Source organism: Mus musculus, chromosome 7 (genome assembly GCF_000001635.26).
Source record: "Mus musculus strain C57BL/6J chromosome 7, GRCm38.p6 C57BL/6J".
NCBI classification, from domain to species: Eukaryota; Metazoa; Chordata; class Mammalia; order Rodentia; family Muridae; genus Mus; species Mus musculus.
In genome coordinates, this window is record NC_000073.6 from 26061388 (window position 1) to 26086774 (window position 25387).

A 25387-nucleotide genomic window follows, 5' to 3' on the forward strand; every position below is an offset into this window, starting at 1 on the left:
TGCTCACATTCCTGGACAGTGTGAGACAGGAGGTGGGAACAGTTGGAGTTGTATAACCTAGTGGGGAGGTGGCTTAAGCATCAAAAGTCCTGCTGGACTGTGCACTGAAGCAGACTCTTGTTAGACCGGACCATGGATCCTAGTGTCCTGCTCCTCCTTGCTGTCCTTCTGAGCTTATTTCTACTCCTGGTCAGGGGCCATGCAAAGATCCATGGTCATCTTCCACCAGGACCCCGTCCTCTACCCCTCTTGGGGAACCTCTTGCAGATGGATAGAGGAGGCCTTCTTAAGTGTTTCATTCATGTAAGAACTATACGGAGTCTTAGTATGGGTTTTCCCCTGCTTTTGTTTTGGAGGTCAATCATTGGAAGGAGCTGTTGGTTCAGGTGGGAAGATTGCTAAAGGGAGGGTGAAATACTGACTAGTAATGGATGCTGACTCCTTTTTGAGTTGACAGGTGAGTTTTGTTTTATTGGAATTCTGTGGGGGTACTTTGTTTGGAGGTATAGAAGTACTGAGATGTAGACATGCAGAGATTTAAGCATGTAGAATTTTATTCCTTGGGGCTTTTTTTTCTTTTTTGTCCATTCCAGACAAAGACAAATATCAGAGGCATCACCATTAAGGTTTGCTTTTGCTCACAAAAGAGATTAGCCTGAAGTGTTCCAGAACAAAGAGGACAAGAGGCAGGGCAGTAGGTAAGGTCTGTGGTTAGGTAGGTGGTTAAGGATAATCAGTTATAAACACCATGCAACAGCCAAGCATTTGATTGTGGTACAATCTTTACCAGCCTTTACAAGTGGGATTCCATATTTAATTGCAACTTTTCATTAAAAATCAGTTAACATTCATGGTTCTAGTTCCTGTTAAGATAGCTAATAGAGTGTCAATTATCCCAACTTGGGATTTAAATTTTTTTTGCAGTTACTTTTCTTCTATTTATTTATTTATTTATTTATTTATTTATTTATATATATATATTTATATATTTATTTATTTATTTATTTATTTATTTATTTATTTATTTATTTTACATTCCAATATCATCCCCAGTCTACTCCTAGTATCCCCTCACATAGACCCTCCCTTATCCCTCCCTTCTCTTATCCTTGAGAGGAAGAATCCTCCTCTAGGTATCACCTACCTCCTGTAGCCACCCCTTACGCATCTTGTCACCGCATCATGAGGCATATTCTCTCCAAGTAAGGGCAGAAAAGGCATCTCAGTTAGGGGACCAGGATCTACAGGCAGGCAATAAACTCAGGGTGATCCCTTGCTTGTGTTGTTAGAGACCAAACTGCTCATTTGGTAAGTATGTGCCAGGGGGCCTAAGTCCAGCCCATGCTTGCTCTTTGTTTGATGATTCAGTCACTCAGAGCTCCCATGGGTCCAGTTTAGTTAAATGTGTTCGTCTTCCTGTGGACTACCTGTCCTCTTCTGGTCCCTAAATCATTCTCCCAACTCTTTGATAAGACTCCCAGATTTTCATCTAATGTTTAGCTTTGGATCTCTGCATATGTTTCCATGAGACTTGGGCTCTCAGTGGTAGGTTATGCTAGGTTTTTGTCTGCAGTCATAACATTGTATTATTAGTAGTGTTGGGAACTGGTTCTTCCCCATGGGATACGTCTCAATTTGGGGCAGTCATTCTACGTATTTCCTCCTGTGAGTATTTTGTTCCCTTCCTAAGAAGCTCTGAAGAATTCACACTTTGGTCTTTGTTCTTTTCAGGCTTCATGTGGTCTGTCAATTGAATCTTGGGCATTCCGAACTTTTGGACTAATATCCACTTATCGATGTGTGCACTCCATGTGTATTTTTTTTTTTTTTTGTGACTGGGTTACCTCAGTCAGTATGATATTTTCAAGTTCCATCCATTTGCCTATGAATTTCATGAAGTCATTGTTTTTAATAGCTGAGTATTACTCCATTGTGTAAATGTACCACATTTTCTGTATCCATTCTTCTGTTGAGGGACATCTGGGTCCTTTCTAGCTTCTGGCTACTATAAATAAGGCTGCTATAAACATAGTGGTGCATGTGTTCTTATAACATGTTGGAGCATCTTCTGGGTGTATGCCCAGGAGTTGTATAGCTGGGTCTTCAGGTAGTACTATGTCCAAATTTCTGAGGAACCACCAGACTGATTTCCAGAATAACCATCAGCAATGGTGGAGTGTTCTTCTTTTTCCACATCCTCGCCAGTATCTGTTGTTATCTGAATTTTTGATCTTAGCCTTTCTGACTGGTGTGAGGTGGAATCTCAGGGTTGTTTTGACTTTTGTTTCCTTCATGACTAAGCATGTTGAACATTTCTTTAGGTGCTTCTTGGCCATTTGAGTTCCCTCAGTTGAGAATTTTCTGTTCAGCTCTGTTCTCCTTTTTAAATAGGGATACTTGGTTCTCTGGAGTCAACCTTCTTGAGTTGTTTGTATATATTGGAAATTAACCCTCTATAGGATATAGAGTTGGTAAACATCTTTTCCCAATCTCTTAGTTTCCATTTTGTCCTATTGACAGTGTCCTTTGTCTTACATAAGCTTGCAATTCTTTTCTTTTTATTATTTGATATTTTCTTTATTTACATTTCAAATGCTATCCCCTTTCCTAATTTTCCCTCTGAGAATCCCCTATCCCTCCCCCCTGCCCCTGCTCCAAAACCCATCCACTCCCATTCCTGGTTCTGGCACTCCCCTATACTGGGGCATAGAACCTTCACAAGACCAAGGGCCTCTCCTTCCATTGATGACTGACTAAACCATCCTCTGCTACATATATAGCTAGAGTCACAAGTTCCACCATCTGTTTTCTTTGATTTGTGGTATAGTTCCAAGAAGCTCTTGGGTACTGGTTAGTTTATATTGATGTTCCTCCTATGAGGCTTCAGTCCCCATCAACTCCCTGGGTATTTCTCTGGCTCCTTCATTGGTGACCTTGTGCTCTGTCTAATGGATGATGGTGAGCATCTACTTCTGTATTTACAAGCACTGGCAGAGCCTTTGCAGGAGACATCTATATCAGGTTCCTGTCAGCAGGGTCTGGATGGCATTTGCCTAGTGACTGGGTTTGGTGGTTGCTTATGGTTGTGGATCTCCAAGTGGGGCAGTCTCTGTATGGTCGATCCTTAAGGCTCTGCTTCAAACTTTGTCTCTGTAACTCCTTCCATGGGTATTTTGTTCCCCATTTTAAGAAGGAATGAAGTATCCACACGTTGGTCTTCCTTCTTCTTGAGTTTCAAGTGTTTTGAAAATTGTATCTTGGATATTCTAAGTTTCTGGCCTAATGCTACTTATCTGTGAGTTGCATATCATGTGTTTTTTTTTTTTTTTTGTGATGGGGTTACCTCACTCAGGAAGATATCCTCCAGATCCATCCTTTTGCCTAAGAATTTCATAAATTCATTGTTTTTAATTGCTGAGTAGTATTCCATTGTGTAAATGTATCAGATTATCTGTATCCATTCCTTTGTTGAGGGACATCTGGTTTCTTTCCAGCTTCTGGCTATTATAAATAAGGCTGTGATGTGCATTGTGGAGTATGTGTCCTTATTGCAAGTTAGAACATATTCTGGGCATATGCCCAGGAGAGGTATTGCCAGATCTTCTGGTAGTACTATATCCAGTGTTCTGAGGAACCACCAAACTGATTTCCAGAGTGGTTTTACAAACTTGCAATTCCAACAGCAATGGAGGAGTGTTCCTCTTTCTCCACATCCTTGCCAGCATCTGCTGTCACCTGAATTTTTGATTTTAGCCATTCTGATGTTTGTGAGGTAGAATCTCAGGATTGTTTTAATTTGAATCTCACTGATGATTAACGTCATTGAATAGTTTTTCAGGTGCTTCTCAGCCAATTGGGTTTCCTCAGTTGAGAATTCTTTGTTTAGCTCTGTACCCCATTTTAAAAATAGGGTTATTTCATTGTAAAAATGGCTATCTTGCCAAAAGCAATCTACAGATTCAATGCAATCCCCATCAAAATTCCAACTCAATTCTTCAACGAATTAGAAAGAGCAATCGGCAGATTCATCTGGAATAACAAAAAACCTAGGATAGCAAAAACTCTTCTCAAGAATAAAAGAACCTCTGGTGGAATCACCATGCCTGACCTAAAGCTTTACTACAGAGCAATTGTGATAAAAACTGCATGGTACTGGTATAGAGACAGACAAGTAGACCAATGGAATAGAATTGAAGACCCAGAAATGAACCCACACACCTATGGTCACTTGATCTTCCACAAGGGAGCTAAAACCATCCAGTGGAAGAAAGACAGCATTTTCAACAATTGGTGCCGGCACAACTGGTTGTTATCATGTAGAAGAATGCGAATTGATCCATACTTATCTCCTTGTACTAAGGTCAAATCTAAGTGGATCAAGGAACTTCACATAAAACCAGAGACACTGAAACTTATAGAGGAGAAAGTGGGAAAAGCCTTGAAGATATGGGCACAGGGGAAAAATTCCTGAACAGAACAGTAATGGCTTGTGCTGTAAGATCGAGAATTGATAAATGGGACCTAATGAAACTCCAAAGTTTCTGCAAGGCAAAAGACACCGTCAATAAGACAAAAAGACCACCAACAGATTGGGAAAGGATCTTTACCTATCCTAAATCAGATAGGGGACTAATATCCAACATATATAAAGAACTCAAGAAGGTGGACTTCAGAAAATCAAATAACCCCATTAAAAAATGGGGCTCAGAACTGAACAAAGAATTCTCACCTGAGGAATACCGAATGGCAGAGAAGCACCTGAAAAAATGTTCAACATCCTTAATCATCAGGGAAATGCAAATCAAAACAACCCTGAGATTCCACCTCACACCAGTCAGAATGGCTAAGATCAAAAATTCAGATGACAGAAGATGCTGGCGTGGATGTGGAGAAAGAGGAACACTCCTCCATTGTTGGTGGGATTGCAGGCTTGTACAACCACTCTGGAAATCAGTCTGGCGGTTCCTCAGAAAATTGGACATAGTACTACCGGAGGATCCAGCAATACCTCTCCTGGGCATATATCCAGAAGATGCCCCAACTGGTAGGAAGGACACATGCTCCACTATGTTCATAGCAGCCTTATTTATAATAGCCAGAAGCTGGAAAGAACCGAGATGCCCCTCAACAGAAGAATGGATACAGAAAATGTGGTACATCTACACAATGGAGTACTACTCAGCTATTAAAAAGAATGAGTTTATGAAATTCCTAGCCGAATGGATGGACCTGGAGGGCATCATCCTGAGTGAGGTAACACATTCACAAAGGAACTCACACAATATGTACTCACTGATAAGTGGATATTAGCCCAAAACCTAGGATACCCAAGATATAAGATACAATTTCCTGAACACATGAAACTCAAGAAAAATGAAGACTGAAGTGTGGACACCATGCCCCTCCTAGAAGTGGGAACAAAACACCCTTGGAAGGAGTTACAGAGACAAAGTTTGGAGCTGAGATGAAAGGATGGACCATGTAGAGACTGCCTTATCCAGGGATCCACCCCATAATCAGCATCCAAACGCTGACTCCATTGCATACACTAGCAATATTTTATGGAAAGGACCCAGATGTAGCTGTCTCTTGTGAGACTATGCCAGGGCCTAGCAAACAGAGAAGTGGATGCTCACAGTCAGCTAATGGATGGATCACAGGGCTCCCAATGGAGGAGCTAGAGAAAGTACCCAAGGAGCTAAAGGGATCTGCAACCCTATAGGTGGAACAACATTATGAACTAACCAGTACCCCGGAGCTCTTGACTCTAGCTGCATATGTATCAAAAGATGGCCTAGTCGGCCATCACTGGAAAGAGAGGCCCATTGGACCCGCAAACTTTATATGCCCCAGTACAGGGGAACGCCAGGGCCAAAAAGGGGGAGTGGGTGGGTAGTGGAGTGGGGGGTGGGTGGCTATGGGGGACTTTTGGTATAGCATTGGAAATGTAAATGAGCTAAATACCTAATAAAAAATGGAAAAGAAAAGAAAAAAAATAGGGTTATTTGATTTTCTGAAATCCAGCTTCTTGAGTTCTTTGTTTTTATTGGAAAGAAATACAAAGTCCCCTATCAGGTTTAGGATTGATAAAGATTCTTTCCCAATCTGTTGGTGGCCTTTTTGTCTTATTGACAGTGTCTTTTGCATTACAGAAGCTTTGCAATTTTATGAAGTCTCATTTGTGGATTCATGATCTTACAGCACAAGCCATTGCTATTATGTTCAGGATTTTTTTTTCCCCTGTGCCTATACCTTTGAGGCTTTTCCTAACTTTCTCCTCTATAAGTTGCAGTGCCTCTGGTTTTATGTGGAGTTCCTTGATCCACTTACACTTGAGGTTTGTACAAGGAGATGCAAATGGATCAATTCACATTCTTCTACATGATAACTGCCACTTGTACCACCACCATTTGTTGAAAATGCTGTCTTTTTTCCACTGGATGGTTTTAGCTCCTTTGTCAAAGATTAAGTGACCATAAGTGTGTTGGTTCATTTCTGGGTCTTCAAATCTATTCCATTGATCTACCTGTCTTTCGCTGCCCATTATTATGCAGTTTTTATCACAATTACTCTGTAGTATAGCTTGAGATAAGGCATGGTGATTTCACCGGAGGTTCTTTCATTGTTGAGAATGGTTTTTGCTATTCTAGGATTTTTGTTATTCCAGGTGAATTTGTAAATTGCTTTTTTTTTAAAAACTCTTTGAAGAATTGAGTTGAAATTTTGATGTATTGAATCTGTAGTTTGCTTTCAGCAGCATAGCCCCTTTTCAATAATAATCATGCCAATTCTTGAGCACGGGATATCTTTCCACCTTCTGAGATCTTCAATTTCTTACTTCAGAGACTTGAAGTTCTTATCATACAGATCTTTCACTTCCTTAGTTAGAGTCACATCAAGGTATTTTACATTATTTGTGAGTATTGTGAAGGATGTTATTTCCCTAACTACTTTCTCAACAAGCTTGCCATTCTCTCAGGTCCCATTTGTTTATTCTTGATCTTAGTGCAATAGCTATTGGTGTTCTGTTTAGGAACTTCTCTGTGCCCATGTATTTGAGGCTTTCCCCTACTTTCTCTTCTATTAGATTCAGTGTATCTGCTTTTAAGTGGAGGTCCATAATCCACTTGAACTTGAGCTTTGTACAGGGAGAGAATAATGGATAAATTTGTATTCTTCTACATGTTGACTTCCAGTTGCACCAGCATCATTTTTTGAAAATGCTCTCTTTTTTTCCCACAGGATGATTTTAGCTCCTTTGTCAAAGATCCAGTTACCATAGCCTTGCAGGTTCATTTCTGGGTCTTCAATTCTACTCCATTGACCTACCTGATTGTCATTGTACCAATACTATGCAGTTTTTAAAATCACTATTGCTGTGTAGTACTACTTGAGTTCAGGGATGGTGATTCTCTCAGAGTGCTTTTATTGTTGAAAATAGTTTTGGCTAACCTGTTTTTTTTTTCTTCTTCCAAATGAATTTGAGCATTGCTCTTTCTAGCTCAATGAAGAATTGAAGTGGAATTTTGATGGGGGATTGCATTGAACATCTAGATTGCTTTCAGGAACATGGCCATTTTTATTATATTAATCCTGCCAATCCACTCATCAGATATCTTTCCACCTTATGTCTTCTTCAATTTCTTTCTTCAGAGCCTTGAGCTTCTTGTCACAGAGATCTTTCACTTGCTTAGTTAGAGTCACACCAAGACATTTGTGACTATTATGAAGGATGTTGTTTCCCTATTCTCTTTCTCTGCCCACTTCTCCTTTGAGTAGAGGAAGAATACTGATTTGCTAGAGTTAATTTTATATCCAGCCACTTTGCTGAAGTTGTTTATTAGTTGTAGGAGCTTTCTGGTAGAATTTTTTGGGTGGCTTATGTATACTATCATATTATCTTCAAATAGTGATATTTTTACTTCCTCCTTCCCATTTTGTATCCCTTCAATACCTTTTGTCTCTCAAGTTGCTCTGGCTAGATCTTTGAGTACTATATTGAATAGATAGGAAGGAATGGACAGCCTTTTCTTGTCCTTGATTTTAATGGGATTGCTTTGAGTTGCTTTCCATTTAGTTTGATGTTGACTATTGGTTTGCTGTCTCTTGCTTTTATTATATTTAGGTACAAACATTGAGTTCCCGATCTCTCCAATACTTGTAACATAAATGAGTGTTGTGATTTGTCAAAGCCTTTACAGCATCCAATGAGATTATCATGTGTTTTTTCTGTTTTGAGTTTGTTTAGATAGTGTATTAAACCGATCGATTTCCATATATTGAAATATCCCTGCATTTCTGGGTTGAAGCCTATTTGATCATGGTCAATGATCATTTTGATGAGTTCTTGGATTCAGTTTGACAGAATTTAATTGAGTATTTTTCACTGATCTTCATGATAGAAATTGGTCTGAAGTTCTCATTCTTTGTTGGGTCTTTTTATGGGTTAGGTATCAGTGTAACTATGGCTTCATAGAAAGAATTTGATAGCATCTCTTTTTTTCTAATAGTTTGAGAAGTATTGGCATTAGGACTTCTTTGAAGGTCTGATAGAATTTTGTACTAAAACCATCGGGCCCTGACCTTTTTTGGTTGGGAGACTTCTAATGACTGCTTCTATAGCCTTAGAGGTTATGGTGTTGTTTAGATGATTTATCTGATCCTGATTTATTTTTAGTACCTGGCATCTGTCTAGAAAGTAATATATTTCATCTAGACTTTCCAGTTTTGTTGAATGTAGACTTTTGTAGTAGGATCTGATTTTTTTTTAAAATTTTTCTCCATTTCTGTTATGTCTCCCTTTTCATTTTGATTTTGTTTGGTTTTATACTGTCTCTGTGCCCTCTAGAAATGTTAGCTAAGAGGTTTTACAATCTTGTTGATTTTCACAAAGAACCAAGTCTTAGTTTTGTGGCAGAACTTTCCCCTAATGAATAAAATTTTCAGGGTACCAATAACTGGGCAAGGAGTAGGTGAAACTTCTGGGTCAGGGACAAGAATAGTGGAGGCAGGAGAGAGATACAGGCTTTTTGGTCAGGGACAGCTTGGAGGACAATATGTAGGTAAAAAGTAGCCCCTGGTTTATATGGCAAATCTGCCAGGATTTGCCATTGGAGGATTTACATTTAATGTGGCTTACAAGATTAGGATGCTTGTTGTTGTGTCTTGAGATTGAGTTACCCGTTGATTCCGAACTACGTTTGTGTGGTGTTTTCCTTCATTCAGCAACTCAACTGGGTTCTAGAGAGAAAAGGTATGTTGGCAAGGCACACTAGCCAGCTGCAGGAATTTGGAAGTGAAAGGCTGGCGTGGCAGCCACCTGAACTGCCAATGGGAACTTAGTGACCCAGGTGGGGAGATTTCAGAGGTCCAAATCAGAAACTCTCCACAGGATGAGAACATGCCAGTGCCTTGCCTGTGATAGCACTGGCTGCAGAGTTTTTGCCCAAGGCAAACCAGCAAAGACTGGAAGGAACCCAAGTTACTGTTTAGGTGGGGTTCCTGTGTTCCTGGATACTGATGGTCCCAGTTTCTCCTGGTTGTGTTGGAACAGATGTTGTGTCCTACTCACCCCGATCCTAAGATCCTCAGTGTGCTAGAGTACTTGGGAGTGTAGCCTCCTCTGGGCACTGTCTGATTTATTGATTGTGTTCTTATGCTGTCATTTAGGCATCTGGTTTTCCCTGGTGTTGGTTGGATTATCCTGATGATAGCAGGACTTCTCAGAAAGGTGTACGGAGCTGTGGAGCAGACAATGGATGTCAGGGTACCTGACTCTGATGTTTGTCCCTACTGGCAAGGATTGTTGGGGCCATATTCCCAGGTGGTAGTTCTTGTGTTCTTTGTATGCCTCACAGGGGAAGCAGAATGCTCTTGTGATCCAGCATGCCCCTCTGGACCAAAGGGTAAGCACACACCTGCACAATGGCATACAGGGCACCATGCACAAATCAGCTCTCTTCTGACTTCTAGGAAGACCTCTGTGGTTAGTCTTGTGGCCCAGAAGACTTCCACAGGGAAGTAGGACTCTCTTGGGGGTCTCACATGGCTCCTCTGGCCTGATGAGTGAGCCCAGAGCCAGAGAATGGAGTTCAGGTGACCATAAACAACTTGCTCTGCGTAATGTGTCCTGGTAAGACCCAACTGGCAATAATCTCAACTACCTGCTACCCCTTGGTTTGTATAGGACCACCTGTATCAATGTTGTATTCACTTTTATGTTTTTAAAATTAGGTTTTGGAACAATGTCACCCTATATACAGGCTAATGATCCACCTGACAAAATGTTTCATGGGCTGGAATGACAGTATGTGTGGTACAGTTGTCCCTAAGTGTTTTAAAAAATGTGCTTCCCACATTTTGTAAATGTCAAGTTGACATCTTTTTTAATTTGTTATTTTAAAAAATTCTCGAAGGCCCGCGGGCGCGCGCCCCGGCCGGGCCCTGCGGTGGCGGCCGGTCTGTGTGTCTCTCCAGTCCGCTCACCCTCGCTGGGGCTCCGCACTGCGCGTGCGCTGACGCCGGCTCTCTGGCTTAAGAAGCCGCCTGTAGTTTGCACTGGAGGAGTAGCTAGGTAGTCCCAGGAAATGAGCTCTATGCCGACCCGCCGACTGGCCCGGTAGTTCCTGGGCCGCGACGAGCTTAGGGCGTCTAAGAATAATGCTATAATAAACATTCGACCTTAATGCAAAGATATTGGCGTTTCCAAGACAACAAGATACAAGATATATGCTTTGGAGTCCTAGGAGAATCTTGGATTCAAAGACCTGTAATGGCCAGGTACTACAGTGAAGGTCAGAGTTTGCAGCAGGATGACTCATTTATAGAAGGAGTGAGCGACCAAGTCCTTGTGGCTGTGGTGGTCAGCTTCGCGTTGATCGCTACTCTCCTGTATGCACTTCTCAGAAATGTACAGCAGAACATCCATCCAGAAAACCAGGAGCTAGTCAGAGTGCTTCGAGAACAATTCCAAACAGAACAGGATGTCCCTGCTCCTGCCCGACAGCAGTTCTACACTGAAATGTACTGTCCAATCTGCTTACATCAAGCCTCCTTTCCTGTTGAAACAAACTGTGGACATCTCTTTTGTGGTTCCTGCATAATTGCATACTGGCGATACGGGTCCTGGCTTGGTGCAATCAGTTGTCCTATCTGTAGACAAACGGTAACTCTCCTCCTAACAGTATTTGGTGAAGATGATCAATCTCAGGATGTTATAAGATTGCGTCAAGATGTTAATGATTATAACCGGAGATTCTCAGGGCAGCCTAGATCTATTATGGAAAGGATCATGGACCTCCCCACCTTGCTGAGACATGCGTTCAGGGAAGTGTTTTCAGTTGGGGGCCTCTTCTGGATGTTCCGCATTAGGATAATGCTTTGTTTGATGGGAGCTTTTTTCTATTTAATATCACCTCTAGATTTTGTACCTGAAGCCTTGTTTGGAATTCTGGGCTTTCTAGATGATTTCTTTGTTATCTTTTTGTTGCTTATTTACATCTCCATTATGTATCGAGAAGTGATAACCCAAAGACTAACTAGGTGAAAAAAAATTAGTTTACTAGAATATCCGAGCTTATATATAAAATTAAACAAAAGGATCCATGGCAGTATCATTCACCCAAATATTATTTTACACGCTTAAAACATTTGGTTATCATTTGACAAATGCCTAAGAATATACAACTGGAACATTTACATACTACAGCTTCTAATGTTAACATCAGATGTATAGTGATCTACAGGTTTATCTCAATTCTGTGTTGTCTGTAAAAAAGTATGAAGCCAATTGAAAAGGGATACTTTGTTGTTTTCTTCTTCTGCAGATTACTTACTTAGATATGCAGTTCAATATTGACGCATTACAATTCATCATCCTCAGTGGGTACTCATACAAGAATAGAGAACTTTGAAACTTGCCTAAATATTTTTGTTAAAGTAAAATATTTTATGATAGTAGGGAAAGGTCAGAGTCTCGGTGTGTGCTAAGCTCTATGGACTTGGAGCAACTCTGCTTTTTCATTTTTGTATAATTCTTTGTGATCAACTGAAAATGAAAGAAACTTGAACTTCCTGATTTGACCTCATTTTCAGTCTCTAGACCACTTTAATCAATAGGAGGATTAACAAGTGAAAACTACGCATCTCCTGGAGGCACTTTTGATATTCAGTTATGACATTCAACTAAGAGTTTGGACTTTTTATAGAAACATATACAAAAGTAACTTGTAGCCAGCTGTGGCAGCTTTACACTTGTACTTTCTGCATTCAAGAAGCTGAGGTAGAAGATTGTTGCAAGTTCAGGGTCTGCCTAGACTATGTAATGAGTTCCCAGAAGCTTGAGCTAAAGAGTGAGATCCTACCCAAACCAAAAGCAGGGCAGTGGGGAAAGGTGCTTGCTCCCAAGCCTGACAACCTGGGTCTCACATCATGGAAGTATAGAACGGATTCTGTGAGCTGTCCTCTGACCTTCACATGAGTGTACACACACACACACACACACACACACACACACACACACACACACCCCACAATCACACACCACAAACACAAAGTAAATAAAATGCAATGGAAAGGAAAATAGAGTAGCTTGTAAAGGGAAATGATTTTGTCCCAGGAACATAAGTAACCTTGGAAACAAGTAGTAATGGGTACGATTTTGAGGAAACAGGCTGTTCATTTCTATTGGCATGGGTCAGGGCCTTTAGGAAGGTACTAAGGACAGTATTTAGATTTTACAAATAATGAGTTAACCCTTGCAGCAAAATGAAGATATTTGATTAGTTGTCTATTGTTCTGAAAATGTAAAACTATTATCTTGTAGATGGCATTATTTGGCTCAGATTCATCGTGCCTTGGGCAGAATGAGGAAATGTGTATAAGACGCCTAACTACTGAGGTTCATACTGCTTTGGTTGTCTTTGATGGCTGTGACATGGGGATGTGAGGTCTGTAGTTCTGTTTGAATGGACTGAGTACTGTAACTGAGCCCCTAACTGGAGAGCAGCTGGATGGGGTGTGAGGTGATGCCCAGGCCCTGCCTTCTCATTGCTAGTACCATTGACTTCTTAGCCTCAGTGTGTGTGTTTAGGGACAGAAAGCTAAAATCTGTCACATTCCAAAAAAAAAAAAAAACCAATCAGATTAGCTGCCAAGTAATGAGATTCTGAACGAAACGTCAATTTCTTTCCTAATCTAGGCTTAAAATGAAGGTGTTGTCTGCCATTAAAAAAAACAACATAAAACAAAACCAGTCCTTATATATAGAACATGATCAATGCAATCTCTCATAATTTTTCTTTTATCCTTAGAAAATGTTGTAAGGAAGGAAGAGCAGCATCAGCTTCCTGTTGCAGAGGTGAAACCTTCATCCTATGGATGAAAGACTTTGTTTTCCTAACATAATGGAACTAGTGATATTTAGGTAGGCATGAAAGCTAGTCTGAGGAGAAGCGGGAGGAGTGGAATTCTCTGGAGTCAGGTTTTCATAACACAGTTTTCCTTCCCTGGAACAGTTTCGGTGCTTCTAAGCTAAAGCTCCAGGAAGAACACTCGTCACAGCCTTTATCAATCTCGAGGGTATACTTGCAAATGAAGTAAGAGTGACATGCACCATAGAAAACTGTGGCCACTCATCACCAACTTGGGAAGCTATTGAGTAGGGGAGCTCGTTGCCAGCCTGGGAAAACATTTTCCACCTTTTAAAAATGCAATGTGGACTATAGCTATGGTTTACTGAAATGATTTTATTTTCTGTGCATGTGTTCTGCTGCAAATGTCATACTTCTGTAATATTTGGACTTACTCTAATATCTGAGAAGAGGTGTACTGTACAAAATTTTGTAACATACAAAACCACTGTATGGTTAAAGTCTTACTGAGCCAAAAAGGGAACACAGCGGTGTCTCCGAATTTTACACCTGCTGTTCCCTCATCTTTACGGATCATTAATGACGAATGCAGCAGCAATTTGAGAAAGTCTTCAAAGCAAGTAGAGTCTATCAGTGCTTTAAACATCATAGAAAGACTTTGTATTCCGAGGTCATATAAATCAAAGCAACAAGCTTTTTAAACAAAACAGAGTAACTGTCACAAAAGCAATGGTACAAGCCCAGGAACAAACAATACTTTGAGTGGCTCTGTGGGGAATGAGAAGGGAACTGTTCCATTAACCACTCACTAGAGTAGGGTTTCTCCAGCTCCATTCTCAGTTGTGAAGGGCAGCAGAGTTCCTGGGCCCCATGGCTGTACAGACGCCTACCTCACAGAGTCTGTGCACAGGAGAGAGCAGAGGCGTCTCACAAGCTTTGTGATCTGGAGAGTTTGTTCAGCATTTATTCTTTGGAATAAAAATAGTTTATCTAAAAGTTAAAAAAAATTCTCTGATAATCTAATTTCTTCCTTTCTCATTCTCATGTCTATGTTTTCCTCTGAAGCTCCTTACTACTTGGAAGAAATTATGGCTGCTTTAATCAGTATGGATGCATGTACTGTTCATTGGAACACGAGCAACTTATAAGTGCCTGCACCACTGAAGAAAGTTGAACCCTCCCCAAGTACTTTAACTGTGCACAGACTCACAGAGAGGGCTGATAATACTCTGTTACTATAGTGTGACTTGTTGCATCTTTTCCCTGTAGGGAGTTTGACATTCTAAGTTCAGACAGTACATTTTTTCCAGACTCTGGTGAGGGTCCCTCTATATGTCACAAAACATAAGAGAAAATTAAAATCTGTCACATACAGAAGATGCTAATTGTTGTACCTCTGTTGGGATGTCTGGATGCAGCTTGCATGCTGGCCCAGAGTACACATAGAAAAGGATGGAACAGAGAGTCCACTGTCTGTTGCTTTTTGAGTCCTAGGATATCTCTATACACCAGACCAGAACGGGAACAGTGGGCTCTCAGACAAATGTTGTGGTTCCTAATCTCCTCTCTGGTTATCCAGGTGCCACCAGTAAAGTTCCTGGAGAAAACCAGGAACAGGGGCCCATGGTCTATGTTTATCCTTGGTGCATCTGCATGGCAGCAGGAAAGTAGAATCTGAGACTAAGTTGAACAGGTTGTGGTCTAAATGGGAGTGATTGCTGAGCATCCAAGGGCTGGGAAAAGAGAAATTTCTTCTTTAGTAGTCTTACTCATGGCTCTTTAGGTAATATTTAATGAAGTAGCTGTCTGAGATGATCATTGCTTGTTGATATTGCTTTATTGGGGGCAGAATGTGAATACATACACTCTACTGGGATGAAACGGAATTTATATATCTGTTGGGGGAATGGCATGACAATAACCAAGAAGTATTGGCTTCAAGTATTTGCTGAATTTGAGGCTATCTAGATCCCTTCTTACCATGGAGAAGAGCTCCAGATTTTATTCTTATAGGACTGAGTGCCTGTGGTTCTTTTGGATGTGTGTCCTAGTTACCTTTTCCAGAGCAGGTACAGAGACAAGTAGGAAGCAACTTTACTTCTGTTTTTCTCATATGTCTGAGATTCCTGGGGTTTGAACTCACTGAACCTTACAAGTTCTAATGCCTGTCAGGTAGCATGGTCCTGCATGCCCTGCAGATCATCATGTTGGATGACTTTCATTTATAATAAAGTATCCCACAAATCCAGGCTTCTCCTCTTGACCTATATAGATCTATTCTGTGGATCTGCCTTGGGGAACCAATTCCTCTCATTAGGCTCTAGTACTTGAGAGCTGGACCACCTCGAAATACAACCATTTGCAGACCAAGCTTCTAGCATGTGAACCCATGGAGGACACCATGTTGAAGGCATAGTACATAGACCAGGCAAGAAAAAAAGGGCAGCTGGTCCAGACAGAATTTTCAGGATGCTAAGTTTCCAGGTTGCTGACAGCCATGAAGAATAACAGGATCTGTGAGCAACATGGGGCTTGTACAAATGAGAAACAATGAGAAATGGAGCAGCAGGAGAATTGATTGTCTCAAGTCAAGTCAGGTACTGTGGCAACTAAACGGTGCTTGAGAAAGAGCAGAAAGGGAGGATAGCTCACGTCCAGCCAGAGTTCCTCCTATGCTTTGGGCAGGAAGATGTGGGAGGGCTGCTAGATGCTTTCTACTCGGCCCCAGGTGGGCATATAAGCCACTGATCCCACTTGACAGGGGATGGACAAGGGACAGCCCCTGACCAGGGGCCCTGGGCAAAATCCTATTGCCCTTTGGTTATGAGAGAGAGGGCAGAGGGGTGTGGGGAAAGAGGGGGAGGGAAGTTGCCCAGGTCCAGCCAGAGCTCCTGTGCTCTGGGCAGGCAGATATGGGAGGGCTGCTGGATGCTTTACTCTTGGCCTCAGATGGGCATCTAAGCCACTGACCACACCCCATGGGGGATGGACAAGAGGTAGTCCCCAAATCCAGGGGCCCCATGGTGGCACCCTGTGCTGCAGGGTTATGGGAGTGAGATCCGAGGGAGAGAGGTTCCCACGCAGGTGAGAGTAAGCGCAGTGGGCCTTTATGAACATAGACAGTCTATGGTTTTAGAGCTTTATTGTAGAAAGGCAGGGGAAAAGAGAGAAGGGAGAGAGAGAGGGAGAGAGAGAAAGAGAGGGAGAGAAGGAGAGAGAGAAGGAAAGAGAGAGGGACAGAGAGAGAGAGAGAGAGAGAGGAGAAAGGAGGAGAGGAGAGAGGAGAGTAAGGGGAGTAAGAGGAGTAAGACAGTGAGGTGGGGCCAAGCAGCCCCTGTTATGGTATTCTGTTGTCTTTACTATGGCTAGGTAACTAGGGAGGAGTCTAGCCTGAAGGTCAGAAGCTTGGGACATTGCCTATGTGACTACTAGCCATGCTTCTCCGGTAGGGGCTGTCTGTGGGGGTAACTTTGACAGGAGCCTTGAGTCCAGGAGATATGAGAGAACTCCTTCTGTCCCATGTAGGTGAATTATCACCACCTGTTCCCAGGGTTCACCTCTCAACTCGAATGGAGACTAGGCTCTCTGTGCATAGCCCGATGCCTCACAAGGTACTGCTGTGCAGACCATGGTATTCTTTGATCTTAGTTTTGTAAACATGCATATACCACAGAGCTTGAGGAAGGGAATCAGTATAAATAATATGGGTTTCAGTGAATAATCTGACTTGGTTCATGGTAAAACTGTTCTTACAGATGTTAGAAGAGAAGTAGGGAAAACAGCAAGGGGCTTGGAGAGGAAGTGTATACCATTTTAAGGTAACCTTAACTATAACTTCTAAAACATGCTTATTCATGAGTATTATGTATGTATGTGTATATGTATGTGTGCATATATGTGTGAATATATTTCAAATTGTGTGCACACACCTATTCATGTGACAGAGGATAGAGGAGGGACTCATGTGTTCTTTTCTGTCACTCTACCTAGTCCTTGGAAGCAGGGTTCCTCCATGAATCTGGGTCATGAACTCAGCAAGTCTCAGAAATCTTCTATGTTCACCCTCCAATACTATATCTGTGGTCAGAGGAGCATATGAACCCCATGACTTGTTATATAGGTGCTGAGATCCAAAATCTGGTCATCATGACCGTGCAGCAAGTGCTCTTAGCTGCTAGCCCCAAGCATTCTCTCTCTCTCTCTCTCTCTCTCTCTCTCTCTCTCTCTCTCTCTCTCTCTGTCTGTCTCTCTCTCTCTCATATTGCTAAACTGCCTATGTGTCAATAACATATCTATCATCTATCTACCTTCTATCATCTATTATCTCTCCATTTTTGTCATCTATTTATTTATCCATTCATTAATCTGTCATTTATCTATTTATTTATGTATGTATCTACATCTCTGTCAAGTATTTTAATTTCTCTGTCTATCATCTATGTATTTATCCACTCATCTATCTGTCATCTCTCCCTTTCTCCCACTTCTCTCATCTCACATCATAATTGTGTGTTTGTGTATAAGTACACACATTCACACCTGGTTTCTGCAAAAGCCAAAAGAGAACCTTAAATCCCATGAAGCTGGCATTACAGGCATTCATTTGCAATGTGACATTGGAGAAAGTCTAAGTTCAGGAGTTCTGCAATGCCACAAGTACCCCTAGCCAGAGAGCCATCTCTCCAGCTCCAGTTATAATTTTGAGGGAAGACATTGTTGCAGTGGGTCATCATCTAAAAAGAACAGCTCCGTGAATCTTCAGAATAAACACAAGCTTATCATTCAGGGGCATATCAGTTAACATGAAGACCAGTTCCTGTTTTATACTTTTGTATTCACTACCTTCCCACCATTTCGACAAGTGCAGTGACTGTACCTGTGTATGAACATCACTGAGATGCAGCAGATGTAAACAAAATTGACTTCCATGTTAACATTTAGTCAGCAAGTTTCATTCTTATCATTATTCTAAGGTAGGACTGTTAGTTCATTGTTGCATAAGATTCGATGGGGTGACCCCATCTGAAACCATAAGTACAGCTAATCCAAACATGTATAGAGGTTGTTTTGTTTTTTTCAGAGAATTAATCCCTAAACAACACAGGTGCTGACTATTTCCACAGTTTCTAATTTTTCTTAGCTGCATGGAAATCTAAACTGAGCTACAGGTCACAAGAGGACGAGGGTGGGTTATTTGCAAACATGCACCATTCTATTCAACAGCTTTCTGCACTGGATGGTTTTGATATTCCAGGCAACAATTCCCTGGAAATGCCCAGAGATGGTTGTATTGCCATAGAGTTTCCCAATGATCTGTACTACAGATATGACTGACATTCAGGAGACCCCAGGGGTCATTCATTTCCTGTCCCAAGTACTCAGCAAATGGATCAGGTTTGTTTTTTGTATATATTGTAAGGGGTATTGATAAGGTTGTAGCTGGGTCACAGGAAGAATGGTTCTTAGATGAGATGCCAGTAAGTATCTGGTCAGATGGAGGAGCATAGGCATGGAGAGGCGTGCATGTGTTTTGAGAGGGCCTTAGGTAGCCAGGCTGGCCTCCAGCTGGATATGTTGCCAAGGATGTTTACTGGTTCTCTGGTCTCTCCTTCCCAAGTGCCAGGATTATAAGAATGTGCTGCCCTTGCTCCCCTACTCTACAGCACTGGTACACTGGTTAGGACATCTTATCAATCATTACAGAGTCAGTGATACAAGAACTCTTTAATTTTTATGTCCTCTGATGTGTAAGAGTGGCCAGGGTAGGAGGGGGCAATTTGCCAATCTGTTACTAAGTATTTTAACAGTTTAACAAGAACTTTTACACTTATGCTTGGCAGCTTCAAGAAAAACATGGAGATGTGTTCACAGTGCACTTGGGACCGAGGCCCGTGGTTGTGTTGTGTGGGACACAGACGATAAGGGAGGCTCTGGTGAACAACGCTGAGGCTTTTTCTGGCCGGGGGACCATTGCTGCAGCTCAGCTAGTTATGCAGGACTATGGTGAGATATTGGAGAGGGTAGAGTGGATGATGTGAGCTTGAAAGGTGAGGCCCAAGCTCTGGGGAATGACTGAGGATTCCCTGAACTTCCAATGTAACCTACCCACCTATGCTCCTCCTTCCTTCTTAGGCATATTTTTTTCTAGTGGGGAACGCTGGAAGACCCTTCGGCGATTCTCTCTGGCCACCATGAAAGAGTTTGGAATGGGAAAGCGGAGTGTGGAGGAGAGGATAAAGGAGGAGGCCCAATGTTTGGTGGAGGAACTGAAGAAATACCAGGGTGAGTTCCAGAGCAAGGGTCCAATTCTGTTTGAGCAATGGCAGCCCTCCAACTACCAGGGTCTATTACTCTATCTGGAATAGAAAGGCAGCCAGAAGCAGGTCCTGATGGCTTCTGGAACACCAGAGCCTAGAAGTCTGAGAAGTGATGGAGGAAGATTGGCAGATAGGAGTGGACTGTGAAGGGCTTGTGAATCCACACAGGCAATCCCTGAACCTTCCTCTGTCCTTTCCTGACACTAGGAGTTAACTTTAAGCTCAGACTCAGAATGGTGACCAGGGAGAAGGTGCAGTATGGAGACTACACACACTCTACCTCTGAGTCCCAGAATTCTCATCCCAGTTGTGATTAGTTTAATTCCACTATTGAAGTTAGCCTCCCAGCTTGTGTGTATAAATATCATCACATCTATTTTATACCACCAAGGGAAATGAAATAAAATGGTACATGCATCACTTAGCTTAGGGGCTGGCCCATCATAGGTGCCCATGTGGTAGCAAGTGTTTCTATTCTTTGAGTAGTGAAAGGGGTAGCCTTTCAGGTGAGGCTGATGCCAAATCTTCTCCATGTCTTTGACCCCATGTCTTCTTCTGCCTCCTCATCTTCTAGGAGCCCCCCTGGATCCAACCTTTTTCTTCCAGTGTGTTACAGCCAATATCATCTGCTCCATTGTCTTTGGAGAGCGCTTTGACTACACAGATGAACAGTTCCTGCGTTTGCTGAATCTGATGTATCAGATATATTCACTCTTAAGGTCATTCTCCTGCCAGGTCAGTGCTTGGGAAGAGAGGAGCATCCAGGGCAGAGTTAAGAAGAAGCTGATTTGTGGGTGAAAGAGGGAGTGTTTTAGGCTTGGAACAAAGGCATAGACATCATGGAGCGACAAGGAGGCTGCAACCTGAGGCAGGGTGGGAGTGATGGTGAGCAAGATGGAGAGACCTGAATGTGGAAATACAGAGTCATACACATACATATGCAGTCAGTGATAAAGTGGGTGGTGTGGGTATAGCCAGACAGTGGAAGACTTGGTTTTCATGCATGAATCCTGCCTCCTTATATCCTGGGTAAGGTAGTATATGACATGGGCAATTCCAGCACATGGAGGTAGGGAGATGAGAAATTCAGAGTGATCCTTGGCAAGTCTTGCTTACATGAGACCCTGTGCACATAAACCAAAAAACCAGAAATTAGAACAAACAAAGACAATTAAGTAAAGCAAAATGTGAGAGATAGCAGAGGAATGGAAATGGGAGATACAGAGAATGAAAGACAAAGGTTAGAGATAGATTAAGAAGTTCAAAAGCATACATGTGTATAATGTACATATATGATGTATGTGTGTGTGTGTGACAGAGAGAGAGAGAGAGAGAGAGAGAGAGAGAGAGAGAGAGAGAGAGAGAGAGAGAGAAGGAGAGAGAGAGCTTTGTGTGTTTTTTATCAAATTTGTGGGCCTAGTGTTAGGGATGGTGGTTCCTTGGAGTTAATAGAGGACACACTCGGACCCCAAGCTCTTGGCACAAATGAGATTTATCCCCCTGGAGAAACAAGTAGGAGGTGAGGCTTCCAAGGCAAAAAAGCAGTAGCAAAGAGGCGTTTTTGCAGGTTGGTTTTCTTAAGAGAAAAGTTGGAGTCTGTCTAGAGTGAGTTCTGAAATCCTGACTGAATGTTACTCAAATAATGAATATTGATTGTTGGACCTTGGTGTTTTGGGTCAGGAATGAGTCAGTGGCCAAATGAGGGCATGGACCTTGTAAACTGGTTGTACAAATACAATCTAATGGTTTAGCAAGCGGAGAAGGGTCAAAGACAAATCTTACTGATACAATGTCTGCTATGTTTGCCATCCTCAGGCCTGACAGAGCCCATCATTCTCATCTCTTTCCTTCCTTCCTTCCTTCCTTTCTTCCTTCCTTCCTTCCTTCCTTCCTTCCTTCCTTCCTTCCTTCCTCTCTCCCTTCCTCCCTCCCTCCCTCCCCCTCTCTCTTTCTTTCCTTTCTTCCTTTCTTTTTTCCTTCCTTTCCTTTTTATTTTTAAATTTTATTTTACTTTTTTTATTAGATATTTTCTTCATTTACATTCAAATGCTATCTCCTTTCCTAGTTTTCCCTTTGAAAATCCCCTATCTCCTCCCCCTCCCCATGCCCCCCATCCCACCCACTCCTATCCCTGGTCCTGGCATTACCCTATAGTGGGGCATAGAGCCTTCACAGGACTAAGGGCCTCTCCTCCCATTGATGACCAACTAGGCCATCCTCTGCTACATATATAGCTAGAGCCACGAGTTCCACCATGTGTTTTCTTTGATTGGTGGTATAGTTCCAAGGAGCTCTGGGGGTACTGGTTAGTTCATATTGATGCTCCTCCTGTGGGGCTTTGTTACTTTGTTACTTATTCACTTTACATCCCATTCACTGTATGCCCTTCCTGGTTATCCCCTTCCATGATCCTTCTTCCATCCACCTCTCCCCTTCTTTTCTGAGTGGTGGGCCTCCTGGGTTTCTCTCCACCTTGGCATTTCAAGTCTCTGTGAGGTTAGGCACATCCTCTCCCACTGAGGTTGGAGAAGGGTTCCCAGCTAGAGCAACATATCTCACATACAGGCTGCAGGTTATAGGATAGCCCTGTACAAGTGGCTTAGGAACCACATGAACACCAACCTGCAAATCTGTTACATGTGAGCATGGAGGCCTAGATCCAACCTGTGTAAGTTCTTTGTCTGGTGATTCAGTCTCTGAGAGTCCTAAGGACTCTGTTAGCCTTCCTGTGGCATTCCTAGCCCCCCTTTGGTCCCTGTAATCCTTCCTTCTGTTGTTCCATAAAATCTTCAAGCTCCATCCACTGTTAGGCTGTGGGTGTCTGTATCTGTCTGAGTCAGCTGCTGGGTAGAACCTCTCAGAGGGCAACCTGTCTGCAAGCATAGCAAAATACCGTTAATAGTGTTAGGAATTGGTGCTTGCCCACTGGGTGGGTCTCAATTTGGGCTGGTTATTGGTTGGCCATTCCCTTTCATTCTCCTCCATCCCCAATGTGTGTTTGCACTACTTGTAGACAGGATAAATTTTGGGTCTAAAGTTTTGTGGGTGGGTTGTTGTATCTCTTGTTCCACTGGGGTTTCTGTCTGGCTACAGGGGTTGGGTCCTTCAGGTTCCATATCTCCAGTGTAGTGAGTAACAGCTAAGTTCACCCCCATTGATTTTTGGGTGCCTCCCTTATCCCAGGTCTCATCCTGGAGATTCCTCCCTCCACCACCTCCTCACTTCCATCATTTAGATTTCCATTCATTTTCATCTAGCCATCTCCTGTCCTTTCCCACATCTGATCCTGAATCCCTCACTCCCTTCTCCATCCTCCCTCCCTCCCAGTTCCCCCCTCCATCTGCCTCTTATGACTATTTTTATTCTCCCTTTTAAGTGAGATTCAAGCTTCCTCACTTGGGCCTTCCTTCTTTTTAGTTTCTTTGAGTCTGTGGACTGTAATACCTAGGGTACCTGTATTTTATGACTAATATCCACTTATAAGTGAGCACATATTACCCATATTCTTTTGAGAATGTGTTACCCCAACCATGATTATATTCTGAGGTTCTATCCACTTGCCTGCAAAATCCATGATGTCTTGATTTTTCATAGTTGAATAAGTATTCCACTGTGTAGATGTCCTGCATTTTCTTTATCCATTCTTCAGTTGTGGACATCTAGGTTGATTTCAGTTTCTGGCTATCATGAATAAAGCTTCATGAACATGGTTGAGCAAGTGCCTTTGTGGGATGTTTATACATATTTTGGATGTATACCCAGAAGTGGTATAGCTGGTTCTTGAGGTAGAATTACTCCAAGTCTTCTAAGAAATCACCAAATTTGTTTTTCAAAGTGGTTGTACAAATTTACATTCCTACCAGCAATGAAGTAGTATTGGCTCCACAACATCCCCAGCATGTGCTATCACTTGAGTTTTTTTATTTTAGTCATTCTGACAGGTGTGAGATGGAAACTCAGATTTGTTTTGATTTGCATTTCCCTGATGACTAAGAACTTTGAACATTTTTCTAATTGCTTCTCAGACATTCAAATTCCTATGCATGTTAGGTAAGTGGGTGTCGTTCTCTCTGGGTACTTCCTGCTGACACTGGTTCATCGTTGTTAGGGACCCAAAGAAAAGAGAATGTTGGTCAATATTAGGAAGAACAGTCTGTTTATTTATTATTAAGGTTCTGCTAGAATATCTGGGGTTATGGAAGTACTGTCTGTGAGGCTGGACCAGGAAGAAGATTCCAAGGAAAATCCTGGATTGGTCTGTGAATGGGTTTCAAGTTGTTGGGACAGCTAGACTAGGAATAGAAGTAAAGTTGAGGAGGTTTGGGATTGAAGAAAGAATTTTGGATGTACATTCGAATCTTTTAAGTCTTTTAAGTCCTGTGCTTAAGAAATGGGAGTCCTGATTTAAGGAAAAAGGGAGAGGAGATTTTACTCTGAGGAATAGACAGGTGTGTCCTTGTTGGAGGAAGTGTGTTGTTGGGGTGTTTTTTGAGGTTTCGGAAGCCCATGTAAGGCCCAGTGTTCTCCATTGTTCTTCCTGCCTGCCTGTGTATCAGGATGTAAGCCTTAAGCTCCATGTCTACATGGGTGATTCCTACTATAATGTTAATGAAATAACGTGAAACCATAGGTAAACTCTCAATTAAATCTCTCTTTTGTAAGAGTTGCCTTGGTCATGGTGTCTCCCAACATATTAAATCAGTGACTAAGATAGAACACTGTCGACTTTTTGGAACCTGATAGCTCCAGGTGACCTCCTGGGCCCTTCTTTCTTGTAGATGTTTGAGCTCTTCTCTGGTCTCTTGAAGTACTTTCCTGGTGTACACAGACAAATTGCTAAAAACCAGCAGGAAATCCTCAACTTCATTACCCATCGTGTGGAAAAGCACAGGGCAACCTTGGACCCCAGTGAGCCACGAGACTTCATCGATACCTATCTGCTGAGGATGGAGAAGGTTAATCCTGCATGGATGAGAGAGGCGATGGATGAGAGTGAAGAATGAGGATGTGGTCATAGAAAAAGATGGGAGGGGACAGAGGATGGTGAGGAGAGGAAGAAACAGTGGAGGAGATGCAGAATATCTGGAAAATAAAGAACAGAGAAAAGGAGATAAATGACATAGGGAGGAGAGAAGGCACATGAGTGGGAAAGAAACACAAGACAAAGGGCAAAGAACAGAAAGACCACAGAAGAATGAGTCTGGGAGATAAAAAGACAATAAATCACAAAAGAGCAAAGTAGAGAGAAAGAGAAGAGAGAAGAAATCAATGGAGAGTGTTCAAGCTGAGAAATAACAAGCTGTGAAAATAGTGTGAGAATAACAAACAGAAAGACAGTGCTCATAAATGTGTTCATCTCCTTGCAAGCCAATCTTGACCATCTCTTCTCTTTCCCATCTGGAACCAGGAGAAGTCAAACCACAACACGGAGTTCCATCACCAGAACCTCATGATGTCTGTGCTCTCTCTCTTCTTTGCTGGAACTGAGACTACCAGCACCACTCTCTGCTGTGGTTTCCTGCTCATGCTCATGTACCCCCATGTTGCAGGTGTGCCACATGTGGACCATTGGGGGATTTTCTAGTTCCCCTTTGCCTGCAGGGATTTTGTGTGGATGAATGAGACATGAACCACTTACATCTGGAATTCTGAAGGCTTTGCTATACTTCTATACTAAGGCAGTGGCTGGTGGTGTGTGAA

General features: G+C 42.2%; 1 protein-coding gene and 1 pseudogene across 5 annotated transcripts in view; both read left to right on the forward strand.

Annotated features, from left to right (window-relative positions):
• The window catches only part of Cyp2b13 (cytochrome P450, family 2, subfamily b, polypeptide 13), a 34810-nt gene continuing 9423 nt past the window's right edge, over positions 1-25387 (forward strand). For 2 of the 5 annotated variants that reach the window (XM_006539508.4, XM_006539509.4), the window contains exons 1-8: positions 1-303; positions 9670-9766; positions 9858-9905; positions 19211-19373; positions 19503-19652; positions 20262-20422; positions 24466-24642; positions 25095-25236. In XM_006539508.4, the coding sequence (XP_006539571.1) occupies positions 200-303; positions 9670-9766; positions 9858-9905; positions 19211-19373; positions 19503-19652; positions 20262-20422; positions 24466-24642; positions 25095-25236 (1042 nt within the window). In that variant the 5' untranslated portion in view covers positions 1-199. Of the gene's footprint in view, positions 304-674; positions 699-9669; positions 9767-9857; positions 9906-19210; positions 19374-19502; positions 19653-20261; positions 20423-24465; positions 24643-25094; positions 25237-25387 lie in introns of those variants that run through there. The other 3 variants (XM_006539510.4, NM_007813.2, XM_006539511.2) reach the window with 3 other exon arrangements.
• On the forward strand, positions 10410-14369 carry Rnf170-ps (ring finger protein 170, pseudogene; annotated as a pseudogene).